Raw genomic sequence first — 20598 nt, forward strand, 5'->3', positions numbered from 1 at the left:
TGGTAGATTAATAATTCTCAAATTAAATTCACAGAAATTGTGTTGTTTGTGGCTAGGAAGTGGATAGCAGTAACATGGAAGTCTGACTCCTATCTACTCATGGATAGGCAGTCTTCAGAGATGAATAGCTGCATCCCACTTGAAAAGGTCACATACATATAACACCTTCCTAAAAAAGTGGCGGCCTTATTTAGACCATACAGGTACCTCATTGGCGCTAATATAGGGTTACAATCACTACTAGCTGGTCAGTAGACCTCTGCAAAAATTTTAACACTGTGGTATTATCTTGTCTCCATATGTTGTACTGTATGCACTGACAATGGGATGCTTTTTTTCTGTTTCTTTTTCTTCATTCTTTCTCAGTTTAATAGGACTTATTTCATCGGATGCAAAGATCGACAACGAGATAGACAACAGACTCGCCAAGGCAAATACACAAAAGAGTCTGGAAAAACAACCAACTGAAAAACCTCACAAAGATTAGCGTATACAGAGCCGTTGTCATACCCACACTGCTGTTCGGCTCCGAATCATGGGTCCTCTACTGGCATCACCTACGGCTCCTAGAACGCTTCCACCAGCATTGTCTCCGCTCCATCCTCAACATTCATTGGAGCGACTTCATCTCCAACATCGAAGTACTCGAGATGGCAGAGGCCGACAGCATCGAATCCACGCTGCTGAAGATCAAACTGCGCTGGGTAGGTCACGTCTCCAGAATGGAGGACCATCGCCTTCCCAATATCGTGTTATATGGCGAGCTCTCCACTGGCTACCGAGACAGAGGTGCACCAAAGAAGTACAAGGACTGCCTAAAGAAATCTCTTGGTGCCTGCCACATTGACCACCGCCAGTGGGCTGATATCGCCTCAAACCGTTCATCTTGGCGCCTCACAGTTCGGCGGGCAGCAACCTCCTTTGAAGAAGATTGTAGAGCCCACCTCACTGACAAAAGACAAAGGAGGAAAAACCTAACACCCAACCCCAACCAACCAATTTTCCCTTGCAACCGCTGCAACCGTGTCTGCTTGTCCCGCATCGGACTTGTCAGCCACAAAAGAGACGGCAGCTGACGTGGATATTATCCCTCCATAAATCTTCGTCCGCGAAGCCAAGCCAAAGAAAGAGAGGGGAAAGGGTGGAGGGAGGGGTTCTCTTGATGATTTGAATATGGTATGATTGTTGATTGTTAAATATATTTTTAAAAATTACAAAAAATAGGAAGTCACGAAGGGAGCAGTCCCTATGGAAGGAGGAGAGGGGAATGTGGTGGGATCATGATGTAGGTTGCAGAAATGGTGGAGGAAGATGTGTTGGATGTGGAGGCTGGTGGGATGGTAGGTGAGGATAAGGAATCCTGTCCTTGTAGGGTGGAGGGGGCCAGGGCAGATGTGCGAGTAATGGAGGATATGCAGGTGAATGCCGAGTTGATGGTGGTAGAGGAAAAGTCACATTGTTTGAAGGAGGACATCTTTGATTGTCAGGCATGGAAATCCTCGTCCTGGGTGCAGATGTGACGGAGATGGAGGAATTGTGAGAATGGAATGGAATCCTTACAGTGGACGGGGTGGGAAGAGGTGGAGTTGAGGTGGCTGTGGGAGTTGGTGGGTTTGTAGAAGATGGGAGAGGTGTTGTCGAGGTGGCTGTGGGAGTTGGTGGGTTTGTAGATGTCTGTTGAGAGTTTGTCTCCTGAGATGGAAACAGAGAGATCGAGGAAATGGAGATTGTTGCTAGAGATGGGTTCAGTGAATTTGAGGTTGGGGTGGAAGTTGGCAGCAAAGTGAATGAAGTCAATGAGGTCATCATGGGTACATGAGATAGCACCAAAATAGTCGTTAATGAAGTGGAGATTTTTTTTTGTCTCTTAAGATGGAAAACTTGATCTTGATCCTTTTTGCTCAACTTTTAGGTGGTGACAGAGACTTTACAAACTCAAAAGAAAAATATACAACCTCATCAAGGCTGTCACACTGTTAGTAGATTTTTATGGTACATGTCGCCCAGGAAGTTTCAAAGAAAGGTGTTCATTTCATGGCCTGCACTGCTTAATATTTTGGTGCTAAAATTGCTCTTTCACACAACCAGTGATCATTCAAATAGTTTTGAGTAATATTTGGGAATAGAGCTTGCATCAGGTCATGAAATGATGCAACAATTCAGCGGAGACATTTTTCATCAAAGTCACTCCTGTTGAGTGTTCAACTTTAATTTTGCCATTTCATAATTTGATTAATTTTGAAGCAAACGCTCTTGCAGATGGATTACTTGTCAAAAGCACTCAGATATTGGCTTTCAAGTGTAATCAGTGAACATTTTCAAACATGCACAATGTTAACATACAGGTCGTCAAATCATCTCATCTGCCTTCATCCTTGTGGAGGTACTGGCAGTGTTTATCAACAATCTGCAGCAACCATTAAAGTAGCATCTCCATTAATTTATTATTGTGTCTGAGATCTTGCAACGTCTATCTCATTGAATGCCTCAATGACTGCCAGTCATTAAGTTTACAATCTTTCAGAACATTTTGCTCTGCAATTCACTGAATGTAATGTTACATGTTTGTCAAATGTAAGGGAGCTGAAAGGCTGTTGTTTCAATATTTTTAACTGGTTTCCTCGCTAGTCAGAAGTATTGAAACAATGCCAAGTCCAGGAAAATCAAGTTTTGTCTTTAAACTTTAGCCAAGAGTAGATTAATAGGAGTGTTTTTACCTGTTCCACCAGAAGCATGCAAAAAAATTACTTAGGTCATTATAAACAGCCTCTGCTATACCATCTAAGGTATTACATTGGTATGTCACTGAACTTGATTCTTTCTCTCAGGTACATTCAAACTGTTTAAATCATAGCTAGTCTCTCACTGAAATTAAGTACACAATTTGTTTTTGATTCTCTTGTGGTGCAAGTAGACCAAAAGTGCTTCTGTCAGGTCCACCCAAACATCAAGTACCTAAAAAAAAATCAATTTTCAAAGGGGAAATTAAAAATTGGAACCCTTTGGGCAATGGAGGGTGTCCTCCGGAGGTTTTAGAAGTTATACTGAACCTAACTTACATGTAAGGCTCCACGTTTCCAGGTTGCTTCATTACTGAGCTGTGTGTGGGACAGCTGGGCATTTTATTTCATTATAAGAAACACCAAAGTTTTAGATGCTGGAATCTTGAGCAGCAGGTCAGACAACATCCAAGGGTAGAAATGGTCTGAGCCAAAATCTTTTATCAAGACTTGGATTGAGTCAGTGTAATTACATATATAAAGAGCAGAAGAAACTGGGGGAGGGGCCCAGAGGTGATGGGTGCAGGGCAGTAGGTATTAGACATGAGGAGACAAATAGAAGGAGAAACCATTAGGAAGGGGGGGGGATGGTGAATCAAGCTAGAGAGAGAGGTACAGAGAAAGAAAAACAAATGCAGGAGTAGCTAAAGAAGAGATGGGAAGAGTGGAATCAGTGTTTTTTTTATTTTTCTAATTTAGGAGACCCTCACCCCTAGCTTTATCCTCATGTAAAACTGATTGAGCAAGAGACAAGTTAAGATGAACAGTGTAAAATAAGTCTTACAAATGACAACATTCTCACACAAGCAGGTCAAATAAAAGAGGAAGAATGAAAGGTCATTGTGCTTCTGTATTAATTCTTTAATTTTAATTTTAACAGACATACAGCACGGTAACAGGCTATTTTGGCCCACAAGCCTGTGCCATCCTGGTACGTTTCGAATGTTGAGAGGAAACCAAAGACCCCAGGGAAAACCCACACAGGCCCAGGGAGAAAGTACAAACTCCTTACAGATAGTGTGAGATTCGAAACCTGGTCCTGGTCTCTGGTGCTGTAACAGAGTTGTGATAACCACTACACTGACCCTGCCACAATACAGCACTTACCTCTGCAATGGCTTTGATTCCCACAGCAGACCTGCCTTCAGTGTTCAGCAAGACTTCTGCCTGGTGATCCAAGTGGATCTTCTGACTAGACCAACAGAGTTATCTCAATTAGTTCCAATTTTCCCATTAGCTGTATTATTTTTAAAGCATCACAGGACATTTCAATTAACTAGAATCTGATTTCACTAAACCGTCTCCCTTCAAACCCTGCTGACTAGTGGACATCTTGACATTCCATGCCATCAGAGTCTCAATGGGTTGAATAGCTGCCTCCTGTGCTGTTACAATTCTATAACTCTACCAGCATTAGCTCCACCTATACTTACCCAGTAACTGTCCATGGCCTCATGCACTGCCAAACTAAGGCCACTTGTAAATTGGAGGAGCAACACCTAATATTCCATCTGGGCACTCTCCAACTGGATGGCATTGGCATTGGCATCGACCTCTCCAGTTTCTGGTAGACCACTCCCTCTCTTCCCTGTCCCTCTGTCTCCTTTTCTCTAGCTCTCCACCTCCTTCTCTCTCAATTTACACAGATCCCCCCCCCCTCACTGTTTACTACTGTGCCCTCCCTTCCTTATCCACCTATTACTTCTTGTCTGTGGGACTGTGCTCCTCCCCCTGCCCTTCCTCTGTATTTTATTCGGGTGCCTGTCCACACTTTGCTCATACCTTGGTGAAGGGCTCAGGCCCAAAATGTTGGTTATGTATCTTTATCTTTGCTCTTTCAAGGGCACTGTTTGACCTAGTGAGCTTCTCCAGCCTTGTGTTTTACATTTATCTTCCTTACAAATCTGGGAGATAACAACAAGTATCCATTCACTTTCTTGCAAGTAGCTACCGTTAACTAATTACCTTACCATAACAAAAGGCCCATTCTGCCTTGTTTTCAGTACCAATGGTATCGATAGCGCACACTTCGACCATTGAATTTGGTGTTGATCTATGCTGGTCTGACAGAAAGTCATGCAGAATGAAAACAAGCTCTGTAGCCTGATTCTTGCCAATCATCAAGCACCCATTTAAACTCATACTATGATTATATCGTTCCCCACTACTTCTGCCCTCAAGTAGTCATCCTACTCACTCATACATACAGTGACTATTATATACAGAGGAAACTTGGGACTATTTTATGCTGGAGCATGAACACTACAAGACTGTAAGAGCCGCATCACACTTGAGTGGTGAGCATGCTCAGTGAGACACATTGTAAGAGCCACATCACACGAGGGGTGAGCATGCTCAGTACGACAGTGTATCACTACATGACCAGTAACGTGATGTGAGTAAAGATTTGTGCTTCTTAACTTACAAGCTTTTCTTCATGTTTATTAAGACCTCCGATGGTACAACCGAGGACATAACATGGTGGCAGCGGTGGGTTTGAAAGAAACCCACACCATATAAAAAAAACCCCACAAAACCAAAATAAATACAAAGAGAAGGAAACAGAAAAAGCACCATTCCCTGACGACCAGAGCTGGAAAAGAAGATGGCCGCAGCAGCAATATTACACCCAGTCATGGATGGGGAAGCCAATGACATCATAGAGGCTTTTAAAAGGTTCAAGCAGAAGTGAAACCTGACATTCAAAAGTTTCCTCAAAGGGAATCATACCAGAGGAAAAGGTTAGTTACATCCTTCTTTGGACAGGGGAGTGAGGACTAAACCTGTTTAATAGCTGGGAGCTGGCTGAAGTGGAAGAAAAAAACCCAGAAAGGATATTTGAAAAATTTTCCTCTCATCTGGAACCAAAATCCAACCATAGAATAAAGCGATATGAGTTCCAGGGATTAAAACAAGAACCTGATTGTGGTGGTACACTGCCGGCCTACTGCAGGGGGCAACCTCTGTACCTGCAGGAGTGTAAGGGGACAGGACAACACCTGGCTGGCTGTCAATCAGTCGGCCTGAAGGGATCAAGCCCCACCCGGTCGGGTGTCAATCACCCTCCGTGATAAAAGCCTGCGCCGACCTCCCGAAGTTACGGCAGCTACAGCCAGCCTGGCTCTGTGGAAGACTGTGGATTAAAGCCTGTTGTACAGCCTTTACCTTGTGTGTGTCTGATTCTGGCTAAAAGCGCACCACAATTTAATCCACAAAATTTTTCCCACGGAAAAACTCCTGAGCGTAGAGAGCCTCGAAGTCGACCCGCGCCACCCGGAAACCCAGACACATTTTGAGATCTGGCGGTACGCAGTCGAAGCAATCATCGAGGCGCACGCAAGCGGCATGCTGGACTCAGATTGGAAGATGCTGGTCCTACTCAAAGCTGGGTCTCCACGCCTTCCAAGCAACCAAAGGCTGCTCGACATACAAGAGCGCAATGGACACTCTCGAGAACTTGTACAAGCCCCCCTTGAATGCGGTCTGTGCAAGATACCTCCTCAATACTTGAGCGCAGCAACCCGGGGAGATGGCTGTCTTACCTGGGACACCTGTGAGAGTTGGCCCGACCGTGTCTGGCTGAACCCGGGGTAGGTGCAGAGGAGGTCGAGAGGCTGATCCGGGATGCCTTCGTCTGAGGGTTATGCTTGAGGGCCATCCGGCAGAAGCTGCTGGAAGATAATATCTACGCCCTGACCAAGACAATGGAAGTGGTCTGAACCCTGGAAGCTGCAGCCCTGCACGTCAAAGCCTTCGATTCCAGGTTCCCCCAGGCTCCCTCATGGCCCCCTCACACTGCAGCTGCAGCTGCAGACTGAGCTGGAGAGGAGAACATCGCTGTGGCGTGTGCCCGGCACTCCTGTAAGTACTGTGGATCCTGGTGTGGGTCAGACTGACGATTGCGCCAAAACTGCCCGGCTAGGAACCAGTACTGTTTCCGATGCGGCAAGAAAGGCCACTTTGCTAAAGTGTACCTCTCAAAACCAGCTGGCAGCTCAGTGCCCCTCTATGACCTCCCCCACGGACCCCTCCACGTGCGCGTGTCAGGCGGCGCCATTGTCCCCGCTACGACTTCAGCCTTCCCCAACGGTGTAGCATCTGGGCCCGCCAGTGAAAATCGCAGCGTGTGCCCCAAGCACCTGGACCAGCCCCCGCCCTCACCAATGCCATTCGCGGAGAACTACAGTAACGTCACTTCCGGCTCACGGCATGATGCCACTTCCAGCTGATGTAATGATGTCACTTATGCTGGCCGCGACGACATCACTTCCCCTGGTGCAACAGACATGGCTAGGGAAGGAGGCCAGCCATGCAGCGGGCCCCCACGTGCCGCCGGCACTTGGGCCAGGCAGCAGCCAACACAGAGGGCCTCCAACGACGAATGGGACGACGTGGTTGACACGGGCGATGACCAGGCCGCCCCACCGATGCACCCCACGCTTCTGGACATCATCGGTTGCTGCACGCCACACCCCACGACCGATGATGACGTGGTCAACATGGGCGATGACCAAACCGCCCTACCGACGCTCCCCACGCCTCCGGATGCCGTAAATCATTGCACACAGTTGGAGAGCGACGACTCTGACCTCAAGATGGTCCTAGCTGCCAGCACTCTGACCAGAGACATCCCTCACGACCTAGGGCACTCTATGATGGACGTGCAAGTCCATCAGGTAACAAAGTGCCTGTTCGACAGTGGCAGCACCGAGAGCTTCATTCACCCAAACGTGGCCCACTCCCTGAGATTAAAAGTCCACCCTATCACCTTCTCGATCGCCCTCGCCACCAAGAATAAGACTGTTGGTATCCTCGGCCGCTGCTCGGCCGATATAACTGTGGGAGGGGAGACATACACGGGGTTCAGGCTCCTGGTCATGCTCAAACTCTGTGCCCCAGTCCTCCTGGGCCTGGATTTCCAGTGCCACCTACAGAGTGTCACCCTTGCTTTCGGGGGGCCCCAACCTCCACTCCCATTACTTAGTGCGCCAACCTACCAACCCCCGCCAACCTGTGGCCTCTACGCACTACACATCACCCACTACACATCACCCCACCGGCGCTCTTCCTACATCTTACGGTAGGCTGAAAGCCGATTGCTGCCAGAAGCAAGCGCTATTGCGCCGCAGACAGAGACTTCATCAAGGTGGAGGTGCGGCGACTCCTGGCGGAAGGCGTCGTAGAGCCCAGTAACAGCCCTTGGAGAGCCCAAGTCCTGGTGGTCAAAGGGGGAAGTAAGCCGAGGATGGTTGTGGATTTCACCCAACTGAACGCCTACCACCTGCGAGGATAGCCAACATGGTCAAAGAGATAGCCTGCTACCGGGTTTTCTCCATGATTGACCTAAAGTCGGTGTATCACCAAATTCCCATCCACCCGAAGGACAAGCCATACAGTGCCTTCGAGGTGGATGGGCGCCTGTACCAGTTCTGCCGAGTTCCCTTTGGGGTCACGAATGGTGTCTCCGTCTTCCAGCAGGAGATGGATCGGCACAAGCTAAAGGCGACGTTCCCGTATCTGATTAACGTCACTATCTGCGGCTGTGACCAGCAGGACCACAATGCCAACCTGGAAAAATTCCTCCAGACAGCTGGAGAGCTGAACCTCACTTACAACAAGGAGAAGTATGTGCTTAGCACCACCCTCCTCGCCATCCTGGGGTACATTGTGGCCCATGGGGTCATCGGCCCAGATCACGAAAGGACGCGCCCATTAATGGAGCTACCTCTTCCCCCCACGCTAAAGGCCCCCCCGCAGGTGCCTTGGCCTTTTCTTCTATTACTCACAGTGGATCCCTCGCTTCTCGGAAAAGGTCCGCCCACTGGCCCAAGCTACAACTTTTCCCCTCCCACCTGAGGCGCAGGCAGCCTTCATCCGCATCAGGCAGGACATCGTGGATGCCACAATGCAGGCTGTGGATGAGGACTCCCCCTTTCAGGTGGAGGTAGCCCTCATTGCTACCCTCAACCAAAGAGGGGGGGGCCCGTCGCATTCTTTTCTAGGACCCTCCACAGCTCCGAGCTAGGGCATTCCACCATTGAAAAGGAGGCCCAGGCGATTGTGGAAGCAGTCCACCACTGGCGCCGCTACCTGGCCGGCAGGCGATTCACCCTCCTCACTGACCAGTGGGCCGTGGTGTTCATGTTTAACACTACCCACAAGAGCAAGATCAAGAACGACAAGATCCTGCGCTGGAGAGTCAAGCTGGCAACCTACAGCTACGATATCTAGTACCGCACCAGAAAGTTTAACGATGTCCCTCTCTAAGACCTGCACATCTATGCACGATGACAGGCTGCAGGCACTGCATGAGTCCCTCTGCCATCCGGGTGTCACCAGGCTGTACCACTTCATTCAGTCCTGGAACCTGCTGTATACCATCAGGGACATGACCGAGGCTTGCCGGGTCTGCGTGGAGTGTAAAGCTCGTTTCTTCCGCCCGCCCCAAGCCCAAGTCATAAAGGCCACTCAGCTCTTCAAGTGTCTCGGCATGGATTTCAAAGGGCCCCTGCCTTCCACAAACCGAAATGTCTACTTCCTCATGGTAGTGGACGAATACTCACGCTTCCCTTTCGCTATCCCTTGCCCAGACACCTCCACAGCCACTGTCATCGGGACCCTGGAGCAGATCTTCACCATGTTTGGCTACCCCGCTTTCATCCACAGCGACCGGGTGACAAGCTGTGCCAGAACCTGATGGCGAGGGGCATTGCGACAAGCTGCACGACGAGTTATAACCCGAGAGGCAATGGGCGTGGAATGCGAAAACAGAGTGGTCTGGAAGGCAGTCCTCTTAGCTCTCAAGTCGAAAGGGTGGGCTGTTGAGTATTGGCAAGATGCCCTGCCCGAGGCACTCCATGCCATTCGGTCGCTGCTGTGTGCAGGTACCAACGAGATCCCTCATGAATGTCTGTTCTCATTCCCCAGGAAGTCAGCGACGGGAATGTCCCTCCCAGCATGGCTCACATCCCCGGGACTGGTGCTCCTGCGTAAACATGTACGGACACACAAGGCCGAACCCCTGGTCGAGCAGGTCTTCCTCCTACACGCGAACCACAACTATGCGTACGTTAGGTTTGGCAGTGGCAGGGAGGACACCATCTCAACCAGGGACCTGGCACCAGCAGGAGCACCCTTCAGCCCAGGACGACGCCGACGGGCATAAATCCCCATCCCCAAGCAGCTATGGGGCACGCAGTACTTCTTTGACCACCAGGGGCCCGCTTTAGCCCTGGGGGATGAACCTGCCCCCCCCACCCATCCAATACGACTCTACGACGTCGGCCCTGGCCCCTTCAGCCACCCCTCCACGCAGCCCCACACCAGTCACACAGACCCCTGCCACCAGCCCCCCCACTTCCCCTCCGACCAGTGACCAGGAGTCAGTCCTGGACTGTCTCAATCTGTAAATATTGTATTTTGTATAGTGGGTACGATTCTTTGTTACTGCCCCCCTCCGGGACAATTTTAAAGAAGTGGGTGAATGTGGTGGTACACCACCTGCCTACTGCAGGGGGAAACCTCTGTTCCTGCAGGAGTGTAAGGGGACAGGACAACACCTGGCCAGCTGTCAATCAGTCAGCCTGAATGGATCAAGCCCCACCTGGTCGGGTGTCAATCACCCTCCAGAATATAAGCCTGCGCTGGCCTCCCTAAGTCTCTCTCAGAGTTACTGAAGCTACAGCCAGCCTGGCTCTGTGGAAATCTTTGTGGATTAAAGCCTTGGTACAGTCTTTACCTTGTGTGTGTCTGATTCTGGCTAACAGTGCACCACACTGATGAGTTAGTAGATAATTTCCTCACAAAGCTAAAGAACATTGCAGCAAAATGCAAGTTCAGGGAAATCGAGGAGAGAAGAGTCGACCAACTAATCTGGGGAAGCGCTCATCCTGAAGTGCAGAGAGCTCTCATAGGCAAAGACAGCTTGAAACTAGCAGATGCTGTAGACACAGCTCGGGCCTTCAAGGCCACTAGGACGCAAATGTAATCCCTCTCCGTGCAGGTCAACATGCAGCACTGAGATAGAAGCTTCAATGCCATAAATCGCACACAGAGAAAGTCGCAGACATCCAAGAACTGCAGGAAGTGTGGCAGACTACACTCCTTCGATGACCTCAAGAAATGCCCCACGTATGGTTCGAAGTGCAGGACCTGTGGGAGGTCAATCATTGGGAAAAGATGTGTACATCTGACACAAAAGGAGAGAGGAAAACCAAGAATACAGAAGGAAAGTACACTCACTGATGCTTGGCATCGAAACAATACTCCTTCATGAGGTGTCTGAGATAGGGAAGGGAGAAAAAAATGAATTGCACACCACGATCCAAGTAAAAAGAAAGATTGGAAACAAATCAACAATATTCAACCTGAATTTAAAGTTGGATACTGGATCACAAAGCAACGTCCTCCCGTTTAGACTGTACTGCCAGATGTTCCCCGAGCACATAAAGAATAGGTACCCGGAGGAAGGCATAGTAGAAGCCATAAATGTCACGCTCACAGCCTATGGTGGCCCCGTGATTAAACAACTAGGAATAGTTCAAATTAAAGGCAGACATAAAGGAAAGATCATCATATGCATATTCTTTGTTGTTGATGGTGGTGGACAAGCAATCCTAGGCTTGAATAGTTGTCAGGAATTATAGCTAATCTCTGTAAACAATGAGATCAGGGAGAAGAAAATGTCCAAGAGGATCACAAGCGACACTCTTCATGAGCAACGTCCTCTGATCACAAACAAGGCCGAGCTCATGGACATGTACCCTGAATGCTTTGATGACACAGTCGGGTGCTTTGGGAACTTTGAATACCACATTACTATAGACCCAAAATACAAACCAATAATCCATGCTCCACGGAAGGTGCCAATAGAGTTGAAACAAAGGCTAAAGCAGGAGCTGGAAGAAAAATGAGATAGCAAAAGTAGTAGAGCCAACTGACTGGGTAAATTCTATAGTAGTAAAAGAAAAACCGAACGGCCACCTAAGAATATGTCTGGACCCCAAAGACTTAAACCAAGCAATCAAAAGAGGGCACTATCCAATACCAATGCTGGAAGACATCACTTCTGAACTATTGGGATCCAAAATATTCAGTAAGCTAGATGCCAAGAATGGGTATTAGAATGTGAAGCTGGATGAAGAATCGACTCTGCTAACAACTTTCAACACTCCATTCGGCTGGTACAAGTTCCTGTGCCTACCTTTTGGCCTAAAGGTGAGCAAGACATCTTCCAGCAAAAGTTGGATGAGACCTATAGGGGATGCAAGGGAGCTGTCGGCATCACAGATGACATCCAGATCTTTGGCAGAGATGGGAAACCCAGTCAGAAAATGACGTGTTCTTCCTCCAATTTGCAGATGGTCTTATTCTGGCAGTGTAAGCAAGGGAATGGGATAGGTAATTGAAATGAGTTGCCACTGGGAGACCCACACTATTGTGGTGGACAGAGCCGAGAGGCTCAATGAAGTGATCTCCCAGTCTGCATCCAGTCTCTCATTCCCATTTTTGTTTAGTTTTACCATTTGTTTCCTCATTCTCCTTTTCTTGCAGTTTAATATACATATTTGTTATAATTTTTTTGATTATCATTGTGTCTGTAATCACATATTCAAAATTACTTCCCTCTGGTAACCTCAGACTGCTTCCCAATTTGTCCTTCAAGTAGGATTTCAGTTGGTAGTATGCCAACACTGTATCTTGAGTTATATTATATTTATCCTTCATTTGTTCAAAGGATAGTAATTTATTTCTTGAAAAGCAATTTTCTATTCTTTTGATCCCTTTTTTCTCCCATTCTCTAAAGGAAAGGTTATCTATTGTAAAAGGGAGTAACTTATTTTGCGTCAGTATTAGTTTTGGTAATTGGTAATTTGTTTTACTCCTTTCTACATGAATCTTCTTCCAAATATTGAGCAGATGATGTAATACTGGAGAATTCCTACGTTGTACCAATTTTTCATCCCATTTATATAATATATGTTCAGGTATCTTCTCCCTTATTTTATCTAGTTCTAATCTAGTCCAATCTGGCTTTTCCCTTGTTTGATAAAAATCTGATAGGTATCTTAATTGTGCGGCTCTATAATAATTTTTTAAGTTTGGCAGTTGTAAGCCTCCTTGTTTATACCATTCTGTTAATTTATCTAGTGCTATCCTCGGTTTCCCCCCCTTTCCATAAAAATTTCCTTATTATTTTCTTTAACTCCTTGAAGAATTTCTCCGTCAAGTGCATTGGCAATGCCTGAAATAGGTATTGTATCCTTGGGAAAATGTTCATTTTAATACAGTTTATCCTTCCTATTAGTGTTAGTGATAAGTCTTTCCAATGCTCTAAGTCGTCCTGTAATTTTTTCATTAGTGGATAATAATTGAGTTTATATAGTTGACCAGCAAAAGCAAGCAACTGCCAGTGACCCACCACTTCATTTCCACACACCCTATTGCCACACTGACATGCCTGTCCATGTTATGCCAAATTGAAGTCATCTGTAAATTGGAGGGACAGAACCTTGTATTCCGTCTCAACAATCTCCAACGAGTCAGCATCAATTCAACCTCTTCAATTTCCGTTAACCCCCTACACTGGTCTCTTTCCTTCATCCCTGTCTCTCCCTTCCTCCAGCTCTCCTCACCTCCCCTCATTCTCTGATCAGAGAGCTACCCTTCTTCGCCCTCTCCCCTTTCATCACTTCTCAGCTTCACCCTTCCACCTGTTAGCCTGTGCTCCTCCCTGCCCCCCTTCTGATTCAAGCATCTGCTTGATTTTCAGCACTCCTGAAGGGGTTAGGTCTGAAATGTCGACTGCCTTTCAATTTCCATGGTTACTGTGTAATTTGCTGTGTTCATCCAGGACTTTTGTGCATTGCACCACAGCCCAGATTTTTTGTTTACATCCCATGTATCAGACTGGTAAACTTTAGCTACCTCCACCATGAGTACATCCTTTCTTAGATCAGGAGACCAGATCTGTAAATGATAATATTAGATGTGGTCTCACAAGGGCCATGTTCAACTGGAGCAGAATGTCTCTATTGCATTCAATAACAGAAATTCCCTTTATCTAATCCATTCTTCTTGCCACTTTCTCCTCAACTTAAAAAAACTCTTTCTTCATCCCGATGAAGAATCTCAAATTTGAAACAATAATGCTTTCTGACCTGCAACATTTCTGACGAAAGGCTCAGGGCCGAAAATTTGGTCACCTTTTACTTCTTTATGGATGCCACATTACCTGCTATGTTTCTCCAGCGCTGGACCCCAGCATCTGCAAATTTTCTTGTTTAATTCCTTATGATTACAACATCTGCTCCTCTGGCCCGAAGGTTCTGAAAATGCAGCTAACTCTTACCTCCAATGTTCCATTCTTTCTCAACTTCCCATCTGCCTCCAATATTCCCATTCTTGTCCCCTTTACCATACCCCTCTTCATCACCAATTTTCTACCCCTCCTGGTTCCATCCACTTACTACAGGTATGCGCCACTTAACATCTGTTTGGGAAACATCTAACCACATATGAGTCCGCGGTCCCATAATTATTCAGTTCCCACAAGTCTGCAGCAATTTAGAAAAAGCGATCACAGACTGTAGGAAATTGTATAATTTCCAACTGTCGCGCTCTCTCCTCTTAGCCAAACTAATCCTACTCCCTGTGCTCTCCCCATGTCACCCTGTGTCGGACCCCACACTGATCCCACTGCCCCGTTCTTTTCTCACAGCCCTGAGCCATTCCCACACTGATCCACTGCCCTTCTCTCTCCCACAGCCCCAGTCGGTCCCCACACTGATCCCTACTTACAAATAAAGAGTTTACAGTGTCCCTTAATGGTTTTCTAAGTACATAATATGGTGTTCACATAATTTCCACATCACATAATGCCCAATTTCACAGAACATCTCATGGACGTTAAGCAGCACATACTTGTACTCACATATTTCATCCACCAGATCCCCTTCCTCATCTGGTTGCATCAACCCTTCACCTTTCCCCTTATTATCAACTTGCATCACATTCTAGCACTGGGAGCCTTTATGTCCTCACTTATCACCCTCCAGCATCTGTCTCAGACTCTGAACCCCCTACCTGGTTTCATCTGTCCATTTTTATCCTCCCCCATCAGTCCATCTATCATCAACTGGATCCTGAGTCCCCATGAAGAGTCTCAATGCAAAATGTTAGCAGTTCCCCCTCCCCCACACAGATGATGGTTGACCCTTTGAATTTCTCCAGTTTGTTTTTGCTCTTGAATCTGCTAACTCTTACCTTACAGGCAGATTTTAGGCAAGTATATAGACTGAGGAAAAGGACTTCAAAAGGCAATAATTTCACCTCAGACACAGAAGTCCACGAGAAGCTCATGGGAAGCAAGGGAACCTATAAATAATGGTTCATCACATGATTTTCAGTTTCTTAGAGGAGCTGACTAAGGACATTGATGAGGGCATGCAACAGGTATTGCCTAGTTTAGAAAGGCCTTTTACAAAGTCCTGGATGGAAGTTTGATCTGGATCACATAGGATCCAGGGTGAGCTGGCCAAATAGAGACAAACTGCCTTGCTGGTTTTTTTATTCAGATTGAAGACCTGTTACCAGAGGTGATCAGTGGTGGGTCCACAGTTATTAAGGGCTTAGGTTATGATGTAGTTAGCATGTGGATAACACCAAAATTGTAGTGGGCAGTAGTCAGCTGACATTACAACAAGATCTAGATGAACTGCGTGATGGTACATTGTCACAATTTGGCATGATTTTGGATTTAAAATTCACAGAAGTCCACATGGTAAAACAAAGTAACAAGATTAATGATGGCAGCAGTTAAATGGGGTTGAATATAACAGGCAAATAAGATTCATTCATTGCAGCTTACTGCCATTCCAAGACCTGTCTTGAACTGGGTAGCTCCTGGAAACTGAGAAAGTGGAAAGCAGAAAGCAGAAAGCTAATTCGTACAAGTGTGAAGTATTGGCCTTTAGTAGGAAATCAGGGCAAGGCTTAAATGGCCCTGGAGAAGAGGTCAAGGTGTACAAGAACATACAGTAAAACCCCTTGTATCTGGCATCTATGGGGATTGGTAGATGCCAGATAAGTGAATTTTCTGGTTGGTTGAAATTGTGTGTTAGGTGATTGGGTGAACTAATGGTGAGATGCGCCAATTTTAAACCTGAATTTTTTTACCTTTTTATTTTTCTCAATTTTTTTGCTGGTTGAGGCCGCTGGTTACTTGAATTCCAGATAACAGGGGGTTTTACTGTAGTTCACAAAAGTGACAACAGTTAATCAAGGTAATGAAGAACACATTTGGTCAGAGCACCACGTACAGGAGCCACATTACAATATTGGTGAGACGAAAGTTCTGTGTACAATTCTGGGCTCCCAGCTTATATTTTATTTAATAAGTCATAATAATTCAAAACTATACTCTACATACATAAATTCATATAGATAGAGAGAGAGAGAGAGAGAGAGAGAGAGAGAGTGATATTTTCCATTTTCTCCCCATCCCTCCTCCATCTCCTCACCACAAAATTAAACCCAATTTTTTTTCAAAAAAGGGGTGTCATCTTTTTATTGACTTGATGAATATAATATTTGGTAACATACATTATACTATCCCTTTAAGAGTTGGAGATTTGAGTCTGGCGATCACCAATGAACTTTATATATGATTCCCAGATTTTTTTAAAAATTGGGCTCCCAACTTTAGGAAAGATGTTATTAAGCTGGAAAGGGTGCAAAAAAGATTCACAAGGATGGAACTGGCAGACTTGAGTTATGAGGAGAGGCTAGAATGGCTGGAACTTTTCTTCTTAAAGCACTGTTAGCCAAACATGGCTGTTGAAGTTTATAAAATCACAAGCGGTAGAGAGAAGTAAAATAGTCATCATCTTTTTTCTCCAAGGGTCCAAAATTAGCAGGCATAGATTTAAGAAAGGACCCGAGAGGCACATTTAGCCCACAGACTATGGTAGCTATGCAGAATGAGCTAACAGTGGTCGAGGGAGATACAATTGAAGAAATTTAAAAGGCATTTAGGCAGATAATGGATAAAAAAGGCTTTAAGAGATATGGGTCAAATGTTGTCAAATGGTTCAAGTGGTCTGTTCTGTGCTGTAGAATTCTGACTCTATTGATAACAGAAGTGTTTTAATGCATTTCAGGAAGGATAAGAAGACCTTCAATGTTCAGTAAAATCCCTGTTATCCTGAATTCAAGTAACTGGCAAAAAAAATAATCCGCAGAACATAAATGGATAAAAAATATGAAAGTTTAAATATGGTGCCCCCCCCCCGCCCCCCCCACCCCATGGTTAGTTTGCCAATCACGCAACACAATCTCAAGCAACTGGCAAATTCACTGATCTGGCACCTACCAATCCCCATAGGTGCCGGATACTGGGGGTTTTACTGTATTGCTTAAAAAAATTAATAGAATAGTCACAGAGATGTGAATAGGCAGGAAAATAATGAAATGATAGAGGATATTTCAGAATATTTAAAAACAAAAAGGATCCAAGCAAAAAAAAAAAAGGTTCCAATAATAGAATGGTCAAAAATCAAACTGCCTGGAAAAATAACCAAAAATATTGTAGTGAATATTGATGATCTGGAATTATCTGCCTGAAAATGCAGTGGAAGCAGATTCACCAACTGATATCAAAAAGGATTGTGTATTAAGGAAAAACAAAACTTTTTTTCATGCTGCCTCAAGTTCATGAGTTACTTTTATAATTAACTAAGAATTATTTGCAAACATTTCAAGTAATTATTTTAGCTCCAGGAAACATTAGAGCTTTACTCTCCAGGTGAATTTGGACTAAAGTAAAAACACAAAATGCTGGAGAAACTCAGCAGGTCAAACAGTGTCCTAATACAAAATGCTGAATTTGGACAATTACTTAGGAGACTAATAAATTTATTTTTAAACCTTTCCGTTGTCTTGACCATATTTAAAAATGACCATGTCATCCATAGACTAAAATATTTTACTTATCAAGAGAAATATTACTTGTTGAGAAAATTATTTTCTCACCTTGCATTTATATTCCCCAATGCTGATTTTGAACGAGATTCCTTCCACACAGGTGGACCTAGAGGTAATAATAACACTGTACTTACAAATTAATTGCCTGGTTTACAATTTGCATAATTTTATTCAGAATTCCAAGTAAATTGAACAAATTTGCAGAGATACAAATCAGAAGGAAAAAGGATTCTACCTGGCAAGAGCAATGGGAAACCAGAAGATTGGGTAACCTTTAAGAAGCAACAAAGAACCACAAAGCAAGCAATAAAGAAAGGGAAGGTAGACTATGGGAAAATATTAGCTCAAAATATAAAAATGGACAGTAAAAGTTTTAATAATTATATAAAGAGCAAAATGGTGGCTAAAGTGAAGGTGAGAAGGGAGAATTGATATTGGATAATGAGGAAATGGCTGAGACTTTGAATGACTATTTTGTGCCGGTCTTCACGATGGAGGACACATCAAACATACCAAAGACATATTATGGATGTGATGGGAGATGAGGATCTAGATCTAATAGCTATCACTAAAGAGGTCATACTCAGAAAACTTGAGGGTTTAAAGATATAGTTCCCTGGTCTTGATAGAATGCATCTCATGGTTCTGAAAGAAATGGCAGAAGCTATAGTTGAGGCTTTGATGATAATTAACCAAAATTCTCTGGACTCTGGGCAGATACCGGTGGATTGGAAGATATTGAATATCATGTCACTATTCAAAAAAGGATGTAGGCAAATATGTAGGGAACTATAGGCCAGTTAGTTTAACATCTGTAGTTGGGAAAATGCATTAAAAAAGAAATTTAGTGAGGCATCTGGAGTGAAATAGATCCATCAGGCAGATGCAGCATGGATTCAGCAAAGACAGATGCTGTTTGACAAATTTACTGGAGGATATAACAAGTGAGGTAGATAGAGGAGAGCAGATGGGGATGGCTTATCTGGATTTTCTGAAGGCTTTCAATAAGGTTTTGCATAAAAGGCTTATACAGAAAATAAGGATGCATGGAATTGGGGGTGATGTATTAGCATGGATAGAGGATTGGTTAACCAATAGAAAGCAGAGTTGGGATACAGGGATGTTTTTCTGGTTGGCAACCGGTGCTGAGCAGGGTGCCACAGGGGTCGGTGCTTGGCTGCAACTGTTCACAGTATAAATAAATGATCCAGAAGAGAGGACAGAGAGTAGTGTATCTGAGTTTGCTGATGACACGAAAGTGAGTGGAAAAGCAAATTGTGCAGGGGATACAGAGATTGGCAGAGATTGGTTAAGTGAGTAGGCAAGGGTCTGGCAGATGGAGAACAATGTTGAGATGGAGAACAATGTTGGCAAGTGTGAGGCTATCCACTTTAGAAGGAAGAATGGAAGTTCATAATATTATTTAAATGGCAAGCATTTGCAGCATGCTGATGTACAGAAGAACTTGGGACTCCTTGTGCATGAATCACAAAAGGTTGGTTTGCAGGTGCAGCAGGCTATCAAGAAGGCAAATGGAATGTTGGTCTTCATTGGTAGAGGGATTGAATCTAAGAGCTGGGAGGTTATGCTGCCACTATACAAGGTACTGGTGAGACTGCATCTGGAGTACTGCATGCATTTCTGGTCTCCTTACTTGAGGAAGGATGTATTGACTTTGGAGGCAGTGCAGAGGAGATTCACTAGGTTGAAACCAGGTTGATTTCAGGGATGAAGGGGTTGATCTATGAGGAGAGATTGAGTCACCTGGGACTGTATTTGCTGGAATTTAGAAGAATGAAAGGTGATCTTATATAAACATAAAATTATGAAAGGCACAGATAGATTAAGGTAAGGAGGTTGTTTCCATTGGTAGGTGATTCCAGAACCAGGGGATATAGCTTCAAGATTCAGGGTTGTAAATTTAGGACAGAGATGAGGAGGAAGTGCTTTTTTCCAGAGGGTGGTGAATCTGTGGAATTTGTTGCCCATTGAAGTAGTGGAGACATCTCACTAAAATATATTTAAGACAAAGTTGGATAGATTTCTACATCTTCTTCTTTGGCTTGGCTTCGCGGACGAAGATTTATGGAGGGGGTAAAAAGTCCACGTCAGCTGCAGGCTCGTTTGTAGCTGACAAGTCCGATGCGGGACAGGCAGACACGGTTGCAGCGGCTGCAGGGGAAAATTGGTTGGTTGGGGTTGGGTGTTGGGTTTTTCCTCCTTTGCCTTTTGTCAGTGAGGTGGGCTCTGCGGTCTTCTTCAAAGGAGGTTGCTGCCCGCCGAACTGAGGCGCCAAGCTGCACGGTTTGAGGCGATATCAGCCCACTGGCGGTGGTCAATGTGGCAGGCAGCAAGAGATTTCTTTAGGCAGTCCTTGTACCTCTTCTTTGGTGCACCTCTGTCACGGTGGCCAGTGGAGAGCTCGCCATATAACACGATCTTGGGAAGGCGATGGTCCTCCATTCTGGAGACGTGACCCACCCAACGCAGCTGGATCTTCAGCAGCGTGGACTCGATGCTGTCGGCCTCTGCCATCTCAAGTACTTCGATGTTAGGGATGAAGGCGCTCTAATGAATGTTGAGGATGGAGCGGAGACAACGCTGGTGGAAGCGTTCTAGGAGCTGTAGGTGATGCCGGTAGAGAACCCATGATTCGGAGCCGAACAGGAGTGTGGGTATGACAACGGCTCTGTATACGCTTATCTTTGTGAGGTTTTTCAGTTGGTTGTTTTTCCAGACTCTTTTGTGTAGTCTTCCAAAGGCGCTATTTGCCTTGGCGAGTCTGTTGTCTATCTCATTGTCGATCCTTGCATCTGATGAAATGGTGCAGCCGAGA

General features: G+C 45.4%; 1 protein-coding gene across 3 annotated transcripts in view; it reads right to left on the minus strand.

Annotated features, from left to right (window-relative positions):
- LOC138761617 (sentrin-specific protease 2-like) overlaps positions 1–20598 on the minus strand; it is a 147207-nt gene that overhangs the window by 59323 nt on the left and 67286 nt on the right. For 2 of the 3 annotated variants that reach the window (XM_069934032.1, XM_069934034.1), the window contains exons 9-10: positions 17811–17886; positions 3888–3972 (exon numbers count right to left, since the gene is read on the minus strand). In XM_069934032.1, coding sequence (XP_069790133.1) covers positions 3888–3972; positions 17811–17886 — 161 coding nt within the window. The remainder of the gene's footprint in view (positions 1–3887; positions 3973–17810; positions 17887–20598) is intronic. The other variant, XM_069934033.1, reaches the window with a different exon arrangement.

This window comes from Narcine bancroftii, chromosome 4 (genome assembly GCF_036971445.1).
Source record: "Narcine bancroftii isolate sNarBan1 chromosome 4, sNarBan1.hap1, whole genome shotgun sequence".
Classification (NCBI taxonomy): domain Eukaryota; kingdom Metazoa; phylum Chordata; class Chondrichthyes; order Torpediniformes; family Narcinidae; genus Narcine; species Narcine bancroftii.